At 42.9% G+C, this 17176-nt stretch overlaps 1 protein-coding gene across 5 annotated transcripts in view; it reads left to right on the forward strand.

Annotated features, from left to right (window-relative positions):
- The window catches only part of micu3a (mitochondrial calcium uptake 3a), a 199741-nt gene that overhangs the window by 27285 nt on the left and 155280 nt on the right, over window positions 1-17176 (forward strand). For all 5 annotated transcript variants that reach the window (XM_043690223.2, XM_043690241.2, XM_043690233.2 and 2 more), the window contains exon 2: window positions 10271-10424. In XM_043690223.2, the coding sequence (XP_043546158.2) occupies window positions 10271-10424 (154 nt within the window). The remainder of the gene's footprint in view (window positions 1-10270; window positions 10425-17176) is intronic.

Genomic DNA, 17176 nt, shown 5'->3' on the forward strand with positions numbered 1-17176 from the left:
TGAACTGAAACTGCTTAAATGTCAAGCACTTGCTGCAAATGAGTTTGCTCTGCACCTAACTAGCAGCGAAGAGCTCAGTGTGCTTAATCAATGCTACATCACCTGTCCTGCTATTCTTTAAAAGGGAGAATAGACACTCATCTGAAAAAGAACAAAATGCAAAGGCTGGCTAATAGCAAGCGTGAAATGCTCATTCAAAGATACCAAACACAATGAGCTGAGTTTTCACCTTTGGCACTGTAGTATTTCTGAGATTCTGAGAGCTCATTATCTGAAGGATGCCTGCAACGATTCATCTAGCTGCCAGGGAAGTCTGCAACAAATTCATCCTGGCTCATTTCAGCTAACCCAAATATGTGAAGCTTGTTGACACAATGCTAAATCTACTGCCCATGCCTAAAACATGAAATTCAGCAGGCAGTGATCTCCATTTCATTTGCACCTTTTGTTCATTTTTTACTCTGGTCATACCATTCTCCTCCAAACTCATGTTCGTTTGGCAGTTGGAAAGTAATGGTGGACATGACTGGGTAATCAACATTTGAAATAAAATGCATGATTCCTTCCGATTCACTCAACAAATTTAGAATTCTTGAACCTTGCTAATTTAATTAGTGGTCATGCCTTCAGCAATCTAGGCCATAAACTTTGAACTCTTTCCCTAAATCATTCTATTCTCTTCATTAAAACATTCCTTATAGCATGCCTTTTTGGTCATCTGCCCCAATACCATCTTTTTGTGGCTGATTGGCATATTTTGCTTTATAAATCTCATGTCAGTTGTCTTAAAATGTTTTGTTACAGTAAAGATAATATAGAAGTAAATGTTCTCATGAGCATGTCCTGCCAATGGACAAATGTCCTGATTATTCTAGGTGACCATAAGAAGCAACTGAGTGTAATGGCTTTGGATTCTTGCAGTTCTCAGTTGTTATAGTCTCAAGGTTCAATTTTGAACCCAACCTTCCACTCCCACCCAGGCAACTCGGCTTTCCAATATGACTGTGATATTTGACATTTCCTTGATTTATGTGGAAGATTGCTTATAAATTTCCTATTCAGAAAATAGGACAAGAGAGCAGAGTATCTCTGCTAGGATATATGAAAAACAAAGTTACTAGGAATTTAGGGAACTGATAAGCATCTGCTACCTCCAAAAGCCAGTGTAGAATACAGATGTCTACACAGATTATGTGACATTAGTAGATTGGATAGAGCCAGTGTCACATGAACATTAACTCCATTAGAACCATTACCTAATACAACACGACTTCCTGTGAACTACACTGTTTTGTTTACCCGCTCTGTTCCCTGGAAAGATGAGCAGTGAGGAGAAAGCTACTGTTGCTTCTGCTCCTTTTAGATATTTCTGTTGTTGGCTCTCAACTAAACATAAAGTTCATACAATTTGAGCAATACCCAATAGATTACATTGACAAGAATGAGGTGGGATCATTGAGCTCAGTTGTTTGGATGGCTAGTTTGTGATGTGGAGTCACACCAACTGCATGGATTCAATTCCCACACCAGCTGCGGTTTTCATGAAGGACCTCTTAACCTCTCCCCTTGCCTGAGGCTTGGTGACCCTCGCGATATAAGTGACCAGCACCAGTTATCTCACTCCTATAGTGACAATACAATGGTGACTTGACAATATTTGAGCTCAGGCACACAAGCCTTCAATGTAACAAAAGTAACCTGTTAAGTTATGTAATTATGTCCTCTCAGTGCATAACATGAGCAAAAGCTTTTCTTTTGCCTAGTATTTCTTCAGCTCCCTCAATTCCAAACTGCTCTCTGCAAAATGTGGCTCATGTCCTGATTTCACAGTCTCTTTACCATCCAGATGGTTTAAATTGCAAAGAACATACCTTTTTTATTTTTCTTCTTGTTGAATTGTGGACCTAAGTGGGAAAAGGATGACTGTAAAAACAAATTACTGGAATTCATTGAGTTGTGTTTGTAATATTGCTTTGATCAAGCAGTGGGAGAAGATGTCCGAGGTGATACAGCACTTTGAATGAGCGTGCAGGGTATGTTTCACCCAGAGACGGGTTGTTGCTTGGTTTATCCTATCTGGGCAGTTGTGGAGGCCAGAAGTCATCAGCATAATCATCAACTCTGGCATCTTGTGTGTGAATAATACAGAGGCAGAAAGTGAGGGCTGCAGATGCTGGAGATCAGAGTCGAGACTGTGTTGCTGGAAAAGCACAGCAGGTCAGGCAGTATCCGAGGAGCAGGAGAATCGACATTTCAGGCATAGGCAGAAGGTCTCTAGATTACAAGAGACACCAGCGCGTGCGCGCGCTCTCTCCCTCTCTCTCTCTCTCTCTCCCTCTCTCTCTCTCCCTCTCTCTCTCTCCCTCTCTCTCTCTCTCCCTCTCTCTCTGTCCCTCTCTCTCTGTCCCTCTCTCTCTGTCCCTCTCTCTCTGTCCCTCTCTCTCTGTCCCTCTCTCTCTGTCCCTCTCTCTCTGTCCCTCTCTCTCTGTCCCTCTCTCTCTGTCCCTCTCTCTCTGTCCCTCTCTCTCTGTCCCTCTCTCTCTGTCCCTCTCTCTCTGTCCCTCTCTCTCTCCCTCTCTTGCGCTCTCTGTTGTCTTTAACCAGAGCAATTATTATGACCACTGCTATGTCGTCAGCAAAGAACTGAAAGGATCTGGAAATAAGGACATTGGAGATCAGAAGATCTTGGAATAAGAAAGGGAGATGGCATCAAATTCTGTCGACTAGTGGCATTGAACTGTTTCCCCTGTATTTTCTTGTCCCTTGATACCATAACTTGTTTGGTCTATCTGCATGTCTATGCAGGAGTTTAGAAAGGCGATAGAACTTGAGCTAGTAGGGTTACGTTAATAATTCATATTTGTTTGCCTGTGGTTAGAATTGATTTCTGTGATATATAGTCATTTTTTGTTAAGTACAGATATCTGGTCAGCATTTTCTGTTAACCTTAATCCATAAAACAGGTAAATTGGAGACGTATTTTGGCTGTAAAGGCATGTAAATACAGGGTGTACTGCAGTAATTCATCAAGTTTATTTTCAGCAGCACCCTCCAGCCTCTGGTGTCTGTCACAGCAGTCCACAACCAATAATATTGCAGAAATAGCATAATCTCCAAGTTCGTCTTGCAGTCAAATATCATGCTGACTTTGACATATCATTGTTCGTCATGAACAGACAAATTTCTGGTATTGAGGACATTGGCTGTAATGCAATAAGGGGGTACATCGGGTTCCAAGAGATCAATTGTGTTAGGGGACTCTCTAATCCAAGGTACAGACAGACATTTATGTGGCCAGCAGCGGGAAATCAGAATGGTGCGTTTCTTTCCTGGTGCCAGAATTAAGGATGTCTTAGAAAGGGTGCAGAATGATCTCAAGGGGGAAAGGGGCCAGCAAGAGGTCATTGTCCATATTGGAACCAATGACATAGGAAGGGAAAAGGTTGAGATTCTGAAGGGAGATTACAGAGAGTTAGGCAGGAATTTAAAAAAGAGGTCCTCGAGAGTAGTAATATCTGATTACATCCGGTGCTATGAGCTAGTGAGGGCAGGAATAGGAGGATAGAGCAGATGATGGCATGGCTGTGGAGCTAGTGTATGGGAAAAGGATTCACATTTTTGGACCATTGGAATCTCTTTTGGGGTAGAAGTGACCTGTACAAGAAGCATTGCACCTAAATTGGAAGGGGACTGGTAAGGAGATTTGCTAGAGCTGCTCGGGAGGATTTAAGCTAGTAAGGTGTGTGGAGGGGGGAGCCCAGGGAGATAGTGAGGCAAGAGATCAATCTAAGACTGGTACAGTTGAGAACAGAAGAGAGTCAAACAGGGCAGGCAGGGACAAGGCAGGACTAATAAATTAAACTGCATTTATTTCAATGTAAGGAGCCTAACAGGGAAGGCAGATGAACTCAGGGCATGGTTAGGAACATGGGACTGGGATATCGTATCAATTACAGAAACAAGGCTCAAGGATAGGCAGGACTGGCAGCTTAATGTTCCAGGATACAAATGCTACAGGAAAGATAGAAAGAGAGGAGGGGAAATGGCGTTTTTGATAAGGGATAGCATTACAGCTGTGCTGAGTGAGGATATTCCTGGAAATACGTCCAGGGATGTTATTTAGGTGAAACTGAGAAATAAGAAAGGGTGATCACCTTATTGGGATAGAATTATAGACCCCCTAATAGTCAGGGGGAAATTGAGAAACAAATTTGTAAGGAGATCTCTGCTATCTGTAAAAATAATAAGGTGATTATGGTTGGGGACTTTAACTTTCCGAACATAGATTGGGACTGCCATAGTGTTAAGGGTTTAGATGTTAAGTGTGTACAAGACAATTTTCTGATTCAGTATGTGGATGTGCAAAGAGAAGGTGCAAAACTTGACCTACTCTTGGGAAATAAGGCAGGGCGTGTGACTGACGTGTCAGTGGGGGAGCACTTTGGGGCCAGTGACCATATTTCAATTAGATTTAAAATAGTGATGGGAAAAGATAGATCAGATCTAAAAGTTGAAGTTCTAAATTGGAGAAAGGCCAATTTTGATGGTATTAGGCAAGAACTCTCAAAAGCTGACTGGAGGCAGATGTTTGCAGGTAAAGGGACAGCTGGAAAACGGGAAGCCTTCAGGAATCAGATAACGAGAATCTAGAGAAGATATATTCATGATAAGGTGAAAGGAAAGGTTGGTAGGTATAAGGAATGCTGGATGACTAAAGAAATTGAGGGTTTGGTTAAGAAAAAGAAGGAAACATATGTAAGGTATAGACAAGATAGATCGAGTGAATCCTTAGAGTATAAAGGAAGTAGGAGTGTACTTAAGAGGGAAATCAGGAGTGCAAAAAGGGGACATGAGATAGCTTTGACAAACAGAATTAAGCAAATACATTAAGGACAAAAGAATAATTAGAGAGAGAATGGAGCCCCTCAAAGATCAGCAAGGCGACCTTTGTGTGGAGCCACAGAAAATTAGGGTGATACTAAACAAGTATTCTGCACCAGTATTTACTGTGGAAAAGGATGTGGAAGATATAGAAAGTAGCAAACTAGATGGTGACACCTTGCAAAATGTCCATATTACAGAAGAGGAAGTGCTGGATGTCTTGAAACGCATAAAGGTGAATAAATCCCCAGGACCTGATCATGTGTACACTAGAACTCTGTGGGAAGCTAGAGAAGTGATTGCTGGGCCTCTTGTTGAGATATTTGTATCATCAATAGTCACAGGTGAGGTGCTTGCAGACTGGAGGTTGGCTAATGTGGTGCCAATCTTTAAAAAGGGTAGTAAGGACAAGCCAGGGAACTATAGACCAGTGGGCCTGATGTTGGTAGTGGGCAAGTTGTTGGAGGGAATCCTGTGGGACAGGATGTACATGTATTTGGAAAAGCTAGGACTGATTTGGGATAGTCAACATGGCTTTGTGCATGGGAAATCATGTCTCTCAAACTTGATTGAGTTTTTTGAGGAAGTAACAAAGAGGATTGATGAGGGCAGAGCGGTAGATGTGATCTATATGAACTTCAGTAAGGAGTTTGACAAGATTTCCCATGGGAGAATGGTTAGCAAGGTTAGATCTCACGGAATGCAAGGAGAACTAGCCATTTGGATACAGAAGTGGCTGAAAGGTGGAACACAAGGTGGTGGTGGTAGAGGGTTGTATTTCAGACTGGAGGCCTGTGACCAGTGGAATGCCACAAGGATTGGTGCTGGATCCTCTACTTTTTGTCATTTACATAAATGATTTGGATGCGAATATATGAGATACAGTTAGTAAGTTTGCAGATGACACCAAAATTGGAGGTGTAGTGGACAGCGAAGAAGGTTATATCAGAATACAACAGGATCTTGATCAGATGGGCCAATGGGCCGAGAAGTGACAGATGGAGTTTAATTCACATAAATGTGAGGTGCTGCTTTTTGGGAAAGCAAATCTTAGCAGGACTTATACACTTAATGGTGAGGTCCTTGGGAGTGTTGCTGAACAAAGAGACCTTGTCACTACATACTAAGGTTCTACCTGTCCCCGGTGTTGCGAAGGATGGGCCTGGCCTCGCTGCCGCAGAACGCTCCGAGTAGTTGGACCGTTCCGTATCACCTGTCCTTGGTGGAGAAATTTATGAAGAAAAACACCTTTGACCACAAGTCCATCAGGAAGTGGTCAGCACGTAGTGTCCTTGAGACCCTTCGGGAAAAGGAGAGGGCGGATCCTTTCGAGCGGTTCCCTGAGCAGACTGTCAAAGCCATTTGGCAGAATGCCTCATCGCCAGAACTTTCCAACAAGCACCAAGACATGGCTTGGCTGGTGGTGAGAAGGGCTCTGCCTGTGAGATCCTTTATGTACGCCCGGACTCTCTGCCGCACCGCACGCTGCCCTAGAAGCGGCTGCAGGGGGGACGAGACTGTCGCACACCTCATTCTGGAATGTGCCTATGCAGAGGAAGTCTGGAGAGGAATGCAGTGGTGTTTGTCGAGGTTCATCCCGAGCAGCGCTGTGACGCGGGACTCCGTGCTCTACGGCCTGTTCCCCGGGACGCACACCGAGACGAACATCAACTGCGTCTGGAGGATCATCAACTCGGTGAAGGATGCTCTCTGGGTGGTTCAAAACCTGTTGATCTTCCAGCTGAAGGAGTTGACCCCGACTGAGTGTTGCAGACTGGCACATTCCAGGACTACGTGTTGAGGGACACGCTGAAGCTTGGGGCAGCTGCCGCCAAGTCGCGGTGGGAAAAGACCACCGTGTAACATCTGCCTGCCTAAGAAGAACAGGGGGCCCACGCAGTCATTTGGGCTCTGCTGGCGCCTCAGCTCAATGTAATCGCACCAACCTGTAAATAAGAATGATTACTCTGTTTTGATAAGCAAAGAAATGGAATGTGTACATATGTATGACATGTCCAGTTGTATAGATCAAAGTATTTATGAATAAAGTATATTTTTGAAATAAAAAAAAGAGACCTTGGAGGGCAGGTTTATAGCTCCTTGAAAGTGGAGTCACAGGTAGATAGGATAGTTTGATATGCTTTTATTTATTGGTCAGAGTATTGAGTACAGGAGTTAGGAGGTCATGTTGCGGCTGTACAGGACATTGATTAGGCCACTTTTGGAATATTGCGTGCATTTCTGGTCTCCTTCCTATCATAAAGATGTTGTGAAACTTGAAAGGGTTCAGAAAAGATTAACAAGGATGTTGCTAGGGTTGGAGGATTTGATCTATGGAGAGAGCTGAACAGGCTGGGGCTGTTTTCCCTGGAGCGTCGGAGGCTGAGGAGTGACCTTATAGAGGTTTACAGAATTATGAGGGACATGGATAAGATAAATAGACAAAGTCTTTTTCCTGGGGTCGGTGTATCCAGAACTAGAGGGCATGGGTTTAGGGTGCGAGGGGAAAGATATAATAGAGACCTAAGGGGCAACTTTTTCCATGCAGACGATGGTACGTGTATGGAATGAGCTGCCAGAGGAAGTGGTGGAGGCTGGTGTGATTGCAACATTTAAGAGGCATTTGGATGGGTATATGAATAGGAAGGGTTTGGAGGAATATGTGCCAGGTGCTGGCAGGTGGGACTAGATTGGGTTGGAATGTCTGGTTGGTGTGGACAGGTTGGACCGAAGGGTCTGGTTCCATGCTGTACATCTCTATGACTTCATTAAAATAATTCAAGTTCCATGTGAAATATAATTGTGAAGCTACGGTAGTTTAAAAAATGCATATTGTGCCTCACCTACTGGAAAATTGTCATGAAATAGCTTCATGAATGTAATTGAAGTCTCAATATTTCAGACATTTATCTCAATTAGTCCAAAACTGAGACAAAAATGAGCTAAGACATATTATGTGTACCTAATGCGAACCATACTTCGGCTAGTTTTCAATTGGCTCTGGGGCAATCCTGCTTTTTACAGTTGATGTGTCATCTGTAATGGCACGGAAGTCCCAACTTTTTTTCTGCTGCTGTGGTTCTGTTCGCCGAGCTGGAAGTTTTTGTTGCAAACGTTTCGTCCCCTGGCTAGGCGACATCATCAGTGCTTGGGATGCTTTTTTTCTGCTTTTTATTTTTCTCAAAGGCCATATTTGTGTGACACTAAATCAATTTGCAACATCAGAATGTTGATTTGTAGCTCTTATTTGCTTTAATTTTCTCTTTTTACTGTAGTTGGTTTATTTGTCTCATCCTTAAATTTCAATTTCACACATGCCTCTCTTGTTTAACTATGAATATTCATTTAGTATTCAAACAAATCACTGTTTTTCACTTACCCTGTCTACCTGTGACTCCACTTTTGACTAACTAAGCCTGCACCCCAAGGTCTCTTTGTTCGGCAACATTCCCCAGGACCTTACCATTAAGTGTACAAGTCCTGCCCTATTTGCCTTTCCAAAATGTAGAACCTCATATTTGTCTAAATTAAACTTCATCTGCCACTCCTTGGCCCATTTGCCCATCTGGTCAAGGTCCCATTGTACTCTGTACTTTGAGATAATCTTCTTGGCTGTCTACTATACCAACAATATTGGTTTCATCTGCAAGCTTACTAATCATACCTTCTATATAAATGACCCAGCATCAATGTTGTTGCATGCCACTAGTGACAGGCTGCCACAATCTGAAAAGCAGCCCACTACGCCCACCCTCTGTTCCGTACATTTCAGCCAATTTTGTATTCAAATTGCTCCCCTCCCTGGATTCCATGTGACCTAACCTTGCGAACCAGACTACCATGTGGAACCTTGTTGAACACCTTGCTGAAGCCCATATCAACAATGTCTGCCACTCTGCCTTCATCTATCTTCTTCATCACTTCTTCAAAAACCTCCAAGTCAGAGACACAATTTTCCATGCACAAAGCCATGTTGACTATCCCTAATCAGTCCTTGCCCTTCTAAATACGTCACTCCTGTCTCTCATAATCCCCTATTTACTTCACGTATGTTAACGTTTTCATCACTCTTGTAATGATTTGAAGTTCACCAACAGTCAGTTGCTTGGTAGTGGCAAAACTGTACTCAGGCTGGTTTTAATTGCTGCTGAAGAAGCTTTTGATTAATCAACCTTAAGCTATCAATCACCTACTGGACAGTGCAGAGCTGATTATCTAATTGCTACCTCCTTGGTAGCTATTTAGTTATGCTCAATGGCTTGTCAAAGTACACATCTCATTGTACATAAAAGATTTTCAATTTCTTGCAGGGAACAGCTCATTGAGCCTACTGAAATATTTATTACTTGGAGAATCTGAATCTTCTCCATCAAGCAGGGATAATTTGTCTCTCTTTGTCGTACTAATCTGCATCTGGCTTAATGCTGTGGATTTCCTTCAATGCAGAAAAAGGAAGTCCAGAATATTTTTCCAAATGAATTTTGGAGAAGCCTTTTAAACTGATCATATTGCAGACTTTTCATTTTGACCATGTGACCAAGTCAGTTGTAATCAGTTAATTGCATGAGTATCTTTTTTTGGAGGGTGTGAATTGTATTTAATCTTCTTGAACTTATAAAAAGACATTTGATTTGAATAGTGTTAACTGGCTGCACAGTGTTTGAAACAGACTTCAGCTAGTTTTTAATTGGCTCTGGGCTAATCTTGCTTTATACAGTTGGTGTGTCATCTGTAATGGCACTGGAAGCCCCATCATTTTCTGCTTTTTATTTTTCTCAAAGATCATACATGTGTGATAGTAAACCAATTTGCATTTTCAGAGTGTTGATTTGTAGCTCTCATTTGCTGTATCTTCTCTTTTGATGTGTTTGCTTTTTCTCATCCTTAATTTTCAATTTTATAAATGCTTCTAATGTTTAAATATCCATGTTCGTTTAGTATTCAAAAGTATTGCAGTTTTTCAGCATGTGCCCTGAAATCATGTATATTTCATTCCTAAAGTTGGGTACTAACGGTAAAACAAAAAGTGTTATAGAAACTAAGCAGGCCTAGGATTATCTGTGAAGAGAGAAATAAAATTAACATTTTGAGTTTGATATGACTGTTTCACCAATGCTGGCAGATCCGAGTTTCTCCAGCACTTTGTTTTTATTTCTGATGTACAGCATCCATAGTACTTTTCCCTTAATGGGTACAAAAGTGTTAGTTGTGATTCTTTTTCATATTTAAGGAGAGTTTTATGGCCGAAGTGTCAAGTGACCTAACCAGAGAGGTGTAGTTATATTTCATACTAAAGAGATTTCTGTATGTTTGTGTATTGCAATAACAGTATCGAGAACGTGAAAAGTATAAAAAGAAAAGTTCATCTTATGGATTTTGTGCCTTACAGAATGTAGTAGAAGAATCTGATATTGAAGATGTGGAACTATACGTTTCTTCCCAAGAACAAAGATTTAGGCTGTTTACATCACTGGAGCATGAAGGTCAGCTATATATGACTCCACGAGACTTTATTGAATCTGTTACTACAGATGAACCAAGAGGTAAGGATATTGTGCTCTCAAATTATTTTAATTATGATCACTTTAAGGAACAGAACAGGAGCTATTATATTGCTAACTGTTTACAATAAAGGCCTATAAAGTTAGCATAAGACAGAAGAGACAATCTGGAAACAAATTTCAGCGAAGTCTAAAAATTGTAAAGGGTTTCAGTTATCCTAATATAAATCAGTGGAGGAATAGTAAAGGCAAGGACTGTGAAGAATTCGTAAAATGTTTACAGGAGAATTTAACAGTGTGTTTCTATCCCAATATAGAAGGAAGCACTGAATCTAGTTCTGGTTAATGAAACAAGACAAATGGAATGTGTTTCAGTGGGAGAACATATAGCTAATCATCATACTATGAATACTTTTAAAATATTAATGGAAGAGGGCAAAAATAATCAAGGGATCCAGTACAGGTGAATTGGAAACTGATGGGCCACAAAAACAGTGGATGAGCAATAATGGGGCTGTCAAGGAAAAGATTATTTGGATAAAAAGTAAGCATCGCTTGACAAGGAGGAAATGTAAGGAATTCAAAGCCAAAACTCTGAGTGAAAAAAGAAGTAAAGGTCAAAAGAAAATTAACTTTCTGATAATTGTCAGGTATAGATTACAATCAAAAATCGAGCACAGTTCAAGGGAAGACTGTTAAAGAATGTAAGAAGGGCAAAGTGTATGAGAAAATATTCATGGTGCCATAAAATACATGCAAAGTTATTTTATTTAAGACAAAAAGGAATTAATTAAAGATTGGGCCAATTAAGACTAAAACAAAAATCTTGAGAAGACCGTGTGCAGGATGGAGCTTCCAAATGAGTATTTTGCAAAACTCTCCTAAAGAAGAATGAAGCTGATATCACCAGAGAGGAGGAACAGTGAAGATATTGGCTGGAATCTTATACTGCTATTGGCAGTGGGAATCAAGGGCTGGCGAGCACACTTAATTTTGTGAGGGCTGAAATATCGGGTAGTGGGATGAAATTACAGATTTGAGGTTGAGGTATATTTGAGGTGGATTGAGCTTCTGGACAACAAGTGGCAGGAACCCAATTTTAATTATTAGTATGTTAAGCATATCATTAAATGATAATTTCACCATGTTAAATTGGAATGAGCCGAGCAGTGACTGAGAAACAAAGCCTTGAGATTCAGACTGGTTAAATGTGATGTGCAGGATGCAAAGTGATCTGGTAAATTTGAATTGAGTAGGACCTACTTTTCTTTTCGCATGGAACTTTTGTAGACATTAGGAGAGGAGATCTTGATGTGTTAAGAATGGGTGTTGGCATTACAAGGAGATTGGGGTACATCTGAAAAAGAGAGGGTGAATGTTGCTGGCTTTCTAAGTGGAACAGGATATAGCTGGCTGAGAAGGGGAGGGTGGATTGTGGGCTTTTGTTGGAACAGAGGGAAGAAAGTGGTCGGCCAATATGTGTATATTGAGTTCAAGTATGATTGCGGAGTGATCTGCGAATGGAAAGGTTTGTCCGGGAAGACCAGTTGTGAAGTCCTGAGAATTATCTGTAATGGAAGGCGGGTTGAATATGACTTGGATTGAGGGTGTGGTGTTGGAAAAGCACAACAGGTCAGATGGTATCTGAGGATTAGGAGAATCAATGTTTCCGGCATAAGCCCTTCATTATTATTCCTCAGGAAGGGCTTATGCCTGAAATGTCGATTCTGCTGCTCCTCAATGCTGCCTAACTTGCTGTACTTTTCCAGCACCACATTCTCCACTCTGACTTCCAGCAGTCCTCACTTTCTCCTTAATACGACTTGAGTCAGCTTCAAGGTGGCAAGATCTGTGGTAACATGGAGGTAGGTTAATTGAAAATTAAACTGCATTTATTTCAATGCAAGAGGCTTAACAGGTAAGACAGATGAACTCATGGCATGGTTGGGAATATGGGACTGGGATATCATAGCAATTGCAGAGATATGGCTCAGGAAAGGGCAGGACTGGCAGCTTAATGTTCCAGGGTATAGATGATAGAAAGAGTACAGGGAGGGGGAGTGGCATTTTTGATTAGGGATGACATTATGACTACTTAAGGAGGATATTGCAGGGAATATGTCCAGGGAAGCTATTTGGGTGGAACTGAGAAATAAGGAATGATCACCTTATTGGGAAATTGAGAAACAAATTTCTAAGAAGATCTCAGTTATCTGTAAAAATAATAAGGTGGTTATGATGGGGGATTTTAACTTTCCAAACATAGACTGGGAATGACGTAGTGTTAAGGGCTTGGGTGGAGAGGAATTTGTTAAGTGTGTACAAGGAAATTTTCTGATTCAGTAATATTGCGTGCAGTTCTGGTCTCCTTCCTATCAGAAAGATGTTGTGAAACTTGAAAGGGTTCAGAAAAGATTTACAAGGATGTTGCCAGGGTTGGAGGATTTGAGCTATAGGGAGAGGCTGAACAGGCTGGGGCTGTTTTCCCTGGAGTGTCGGAGGTTGAGGGGTGACCTTATAGAGGTTTACAAAATTATGAGGAGCATGGATAGGGTAAATAGGCAAAGTCTTTTCTTTGGGGTTGGCGAGTCCAGAACTAGAAGGCATAGGTTTAAGGTGAGAGGGGAAAGATATAAAAGAGACCTAATGGGTAACTTTTTCACGCAGAGGGTGGTACATGTATGGAATGAGCTGCCAGAGGAAGCGCTGGAGGCTGGTACAATTGCAACATTTAAGATGTATTTGGATGGGTATATGAATAGGAAGGGTTTGGAGGGATATGTGACCGGTGCTGGCAGGTGGGACTAGATTGGGTTGGGATATCTGGTCGGCATGGACTGGTTGGACTGAAGGATCTGTTTCCATGCTGTACATCTCTATGACTCTATGTGGATATACCTACTGGAGAAGATGCAAGCCTTGACCTACTCTTGGGAAATAAGACAAGGCAAGTGATTGAGGTGTCACTTTGGAGCCAGCGACCATAATTCTATTAGTTTTAAAATAGTGATGGAAAAGGATATACTGGATCTAAACATTGAAGTTCTAAATTAGAGAAAGACCAAATGTGACTATTTTACAAAGGTTGATTGGGGGCAGATGTTTGCAGATAAAGGGCTGGCTGGAAAATGGGAAACCTTCAAAAATGAGAGTCCAGAAACAGTATGGTTTTGTTAGGGTGAAGGGCAAGGCTCATTGGTGTAGGGAATGGTGGGTGACTAGAGAATTTGAGGTTTTGTTTAAGAATCAAAGAACCATATGTCAGGTATAGACAAAGATCAAATGAATCCTTTGAAGAGTATTAAGGCAGTAGGAGTATACTTAAGAGGGAAATCAGGAGAGGACATGAGATAGCTTTGGCAAAAAGGGTTAAGCAGAATCCAAAGGGATTTTATAACTACATTGAGACCAAAAAGGTAACTAGGAAGAGAACAGTGCCCCTTAAAGATCATAAAGGCTACCTATGTAGAATGGCAGCAGATGGGGGAGTTACTGTGTTTATTGTGGAGAAGGATATGGAAGATAGAGAAGGTGGGGAAATAAATAGCTACACCTTGAAAAAATGCCATATTATAGAGAAGGTGCTGGATGTTTTAAAATGCATAAAGGTGGATAAATCCCCCAGTCTTGATGAGGTGTGCCCTAGAACTCTGGGAAGCTAGAAAAGTGATTGCTGAGCCCCTTGCTGAGATAGTGGGCGGCACGGTGGTACAGTGGTTAGCACTGCTGCCTCACAGCGCCAGAGACCCGGGTTCAATTCCCGCCTCAGGCGACTGACTGTGTGGAGTTTGCACGTTCTCCCCGTGTCTGCGTGGGTTTCCTCCGGGTGCTCCGGTTTCCTCCCACAATCCAAAGATGTGCAGGGTCAGGTGAATTGGCCATACTAAATTACCTGTAGTGTTAGGTAAGGGGTAAATGTAGGGGTATGGGTGGGTTTCGCTTCGGCGGGGCGGTGTGGACTTGTTGGGCCGAAGGGCCTGTTTCCACACTGTAATCTAATCTAATCTAATCTAATCTATTTGTAGCATTGATAGCTACATGTGAGGTCCCGGAAGATTAAGGGTTGGCTAACCTTTAAGAAAGGTGGTAAAGCAAAGCCAGGGAACTGTAGACCAGTGAACCTGACATTGGTGGTGGGCAAGTTGTTGGATGGAATCCTGAGGAACAGGATTTATGTTAGAAACTTTACAGATGACCCCAAAATTGGAGGTGTAGTGGACAGCAAAGAAGATTACCTCAGAATAGAATTGGATCTTGATCAGATAGGCCAATGGGGCAAGGAGTGGCAGATAGAGTTTAATTGAGATATGTATAAGGTGCTGCATTTTGGAAAGGCAAATCAGGGTAGAACTTACACACTTAATGCTTAGGTCCTGGGGAGAGTTGCTGAAAAAAGAGACTTTGGAGTGCAGGTTCATTGTTCTTTAAAAGTGGAGTTGCAGATAATAAGATAATGAAGAAGGTGTTTGGTATACTTGCCTTCATTGGTCAGAGCATGGAGTTTCAGAGTTGGGAGGTCATGTTGCAGCTGTACAGGACATTGGTTCGGTCATTATTGGGATACTGTGCATAATTCTGTTCTGTCTGCTATAGGAAGGATGTTGTGAAATTTTAAAGGATTCCAATAAGATTTACATGGTTGTTAGAGTTGGAGGTTTTGCCCTAGAAGAGGTGGCATAACGGACTGGACCTATTTTCCCTGGAGCATCGGAGGCTGAGGTTTGTAAAACCATGAGGGACATCAATAGGGTAAATGGATAATGTTGTTTCCCTGGGGTGGGGAAGTCTAAAACTAGAGGGTATAGGTTTAGGGTGAGAAGGGAAAGATTTAAGAGGGATCTGAGGGGCAATCTTTTCACGCAAAGGCTGGTGCGTGTATGGAAGTGTTGGAGTCTGGTACAATTACAACATTTAAAGGCATCTGGATGGGTACATGAATAGGAAGGGTTAGAGGGAAAGGCCAAATGGGACTAGATTTATTTAGAATATCAGTTTGGCATGGACGAGTTGGACTGAAGGGTCTGTTTGAGTGATGTTTATCTCTATGACTCTGGAAATCTAAAATTGAACAAGAGTGATAATGGATAACTTCAGGATAATCAAAGGCAGGACAAAGGAATGAGGATAAGGCTGGTAGAGAAAAGGTTATATGTGTCAGAAGGAAGATTTAGAACGACTGCTTTCAGCTCAAGGGTCACTGGTGGTGTCCAGGTACATAACTGTGACAATATGAGGAATTCTCCAGAATACAGGTGGAAGATACAGCTCCAGAGTAGAGCTGGTTTGTGATTGCTATGATGTCATTTATGCAAAGTCTACCCTTCCTTTCATCAACTCTTCTAAGGGCAGACAGGAGGGCCATAAAGACTGTGCTGACCAAGTTTTTGTCTGTCTCTGTCCATAGTTAGGAAGGCAAAATGAGTCAAGTTCACTCAGTACTTCTGTTAGCTAAGCAACGTCTAGTGTAATGGGAGAGGGGTGGAGGAGAAGCAGCAGTTTATCCTCAGCATACCCTGAAATTATTGCTGGCAGGCCTGTTATGTACTGGTTGGAAATGTGTTGCTGGAAAAGCGCAGCAGGTCAGGCAGCATTCAGGGAACAGGAGAATCGACGTTTCGGGCATAAGCCCTTCTTCAGGAATGAGGAAAGTTTGTCCAGCAGGCTAAGATAAAAGGTAGGGAGGAGGGACTTGGGGGAGGGGCGTCGGAAATGTGATAGGTGGAAAGAGGTCAAGGTGAGGGTGATAGGTCAGACTGGGGTGGGGGCGGAGAGGTCGGGAAGAAGATCTCAGGTTAGGAAGGCGGTGCTGAATTTGATGGATTTGACTGAGACAGGGTGGGGGGGAGGGGAAATGAGGAAACTGGTGAAATCCGAGTTCATCCCTTGTGGTTGGAGGGTTCCTAGCCGGAAGATGAGGCGTTCTTCCTCCAACCGTCGTTTTGTTGTGGTCTGACGATGGAGGAGTCCAAAGACCTGCATATCCTTGGTGGAGTGGGAGGGGGAATTGAAATGTTGAGCTACAGGGTGGTTGGGTTGGTTGGTCCGGGTGTCCCAGAGGTGTTCTCTGAAACGCTCCGCAAGTAGCCGGCCTGTCTCCCCAATATAGAGGAGGCCACATCGGGTGCAGAGGATGCAATAGATGATATGTGTGGAGGTGCAGGTGAATCTGTGGCGGATATGGAAGTTTCCTTTGGGGCCTTGGAGGGAGGTGAGGGTGGAGGTGTGGGCGCAAGTCTTGCACCTCCTGCGGTTGCAGGGGAAGGTGCCGGGAGTGGAGGTTGGGTTGGTGGGGGGTGTGGATCTGACGAGGGAGTCACGGAGGGAGTGGTCTTTACGGAATGCTGATAGGGGAGGGGAGGGAAATATATCCTTGGTGGTGGGGTCCGTTTGGAGGTAGCGGAAATGACGGCGGATGATGCGCTGTACATGGAGATTGGTGGGGTGGTAGGTGAGGACCAGTGGGGTTCTGTCCTGGTGGCGGTTGGAGGGGCGGGGTTCAAGGGCGGAGGAGCGGGAAGTGGAAGATGTGCGGTGGAGGGCATCGTCGACCTCGTCGGGGGGGAAATTGCGGTCCTTGAAGAAGGAGGCCATCTGGGTTGTGCGTTTTTGGAACTGGTCCTCCTGGGAGCAGATGCGGCGGAGTCGAAGGAATTGGGAGAATGGAATGGCGTTTTTACAGAGGGCAGGATGGGAGGAGGTGTAGTCCAGGTAGCTGTGGGAGTCGGTCGGTTTGTAGTAGATGTCCGTGTTGATTCGGTCGCCTGAGATAGAAATAGAAAGGTTGAGGAAGGGGA

Source organism: Chiloscyllium plagiosum, unplaced genomic scaffold (assembly GCF_037043375.1).
Source record: "Chiloscyllium plagiosum isolate Xiang-an unplaced genomic scaffold, Cpla_swu_hap1 HiC_scaffold_1, whole genome shotgun sequence".
NCBI lineage: Eukaryota > Metazoa > Chordata > Chondrichthyes > Orectolobiformes > Hemiscylliidae > Chiloscyllium > Chiloscyllium plagiosum.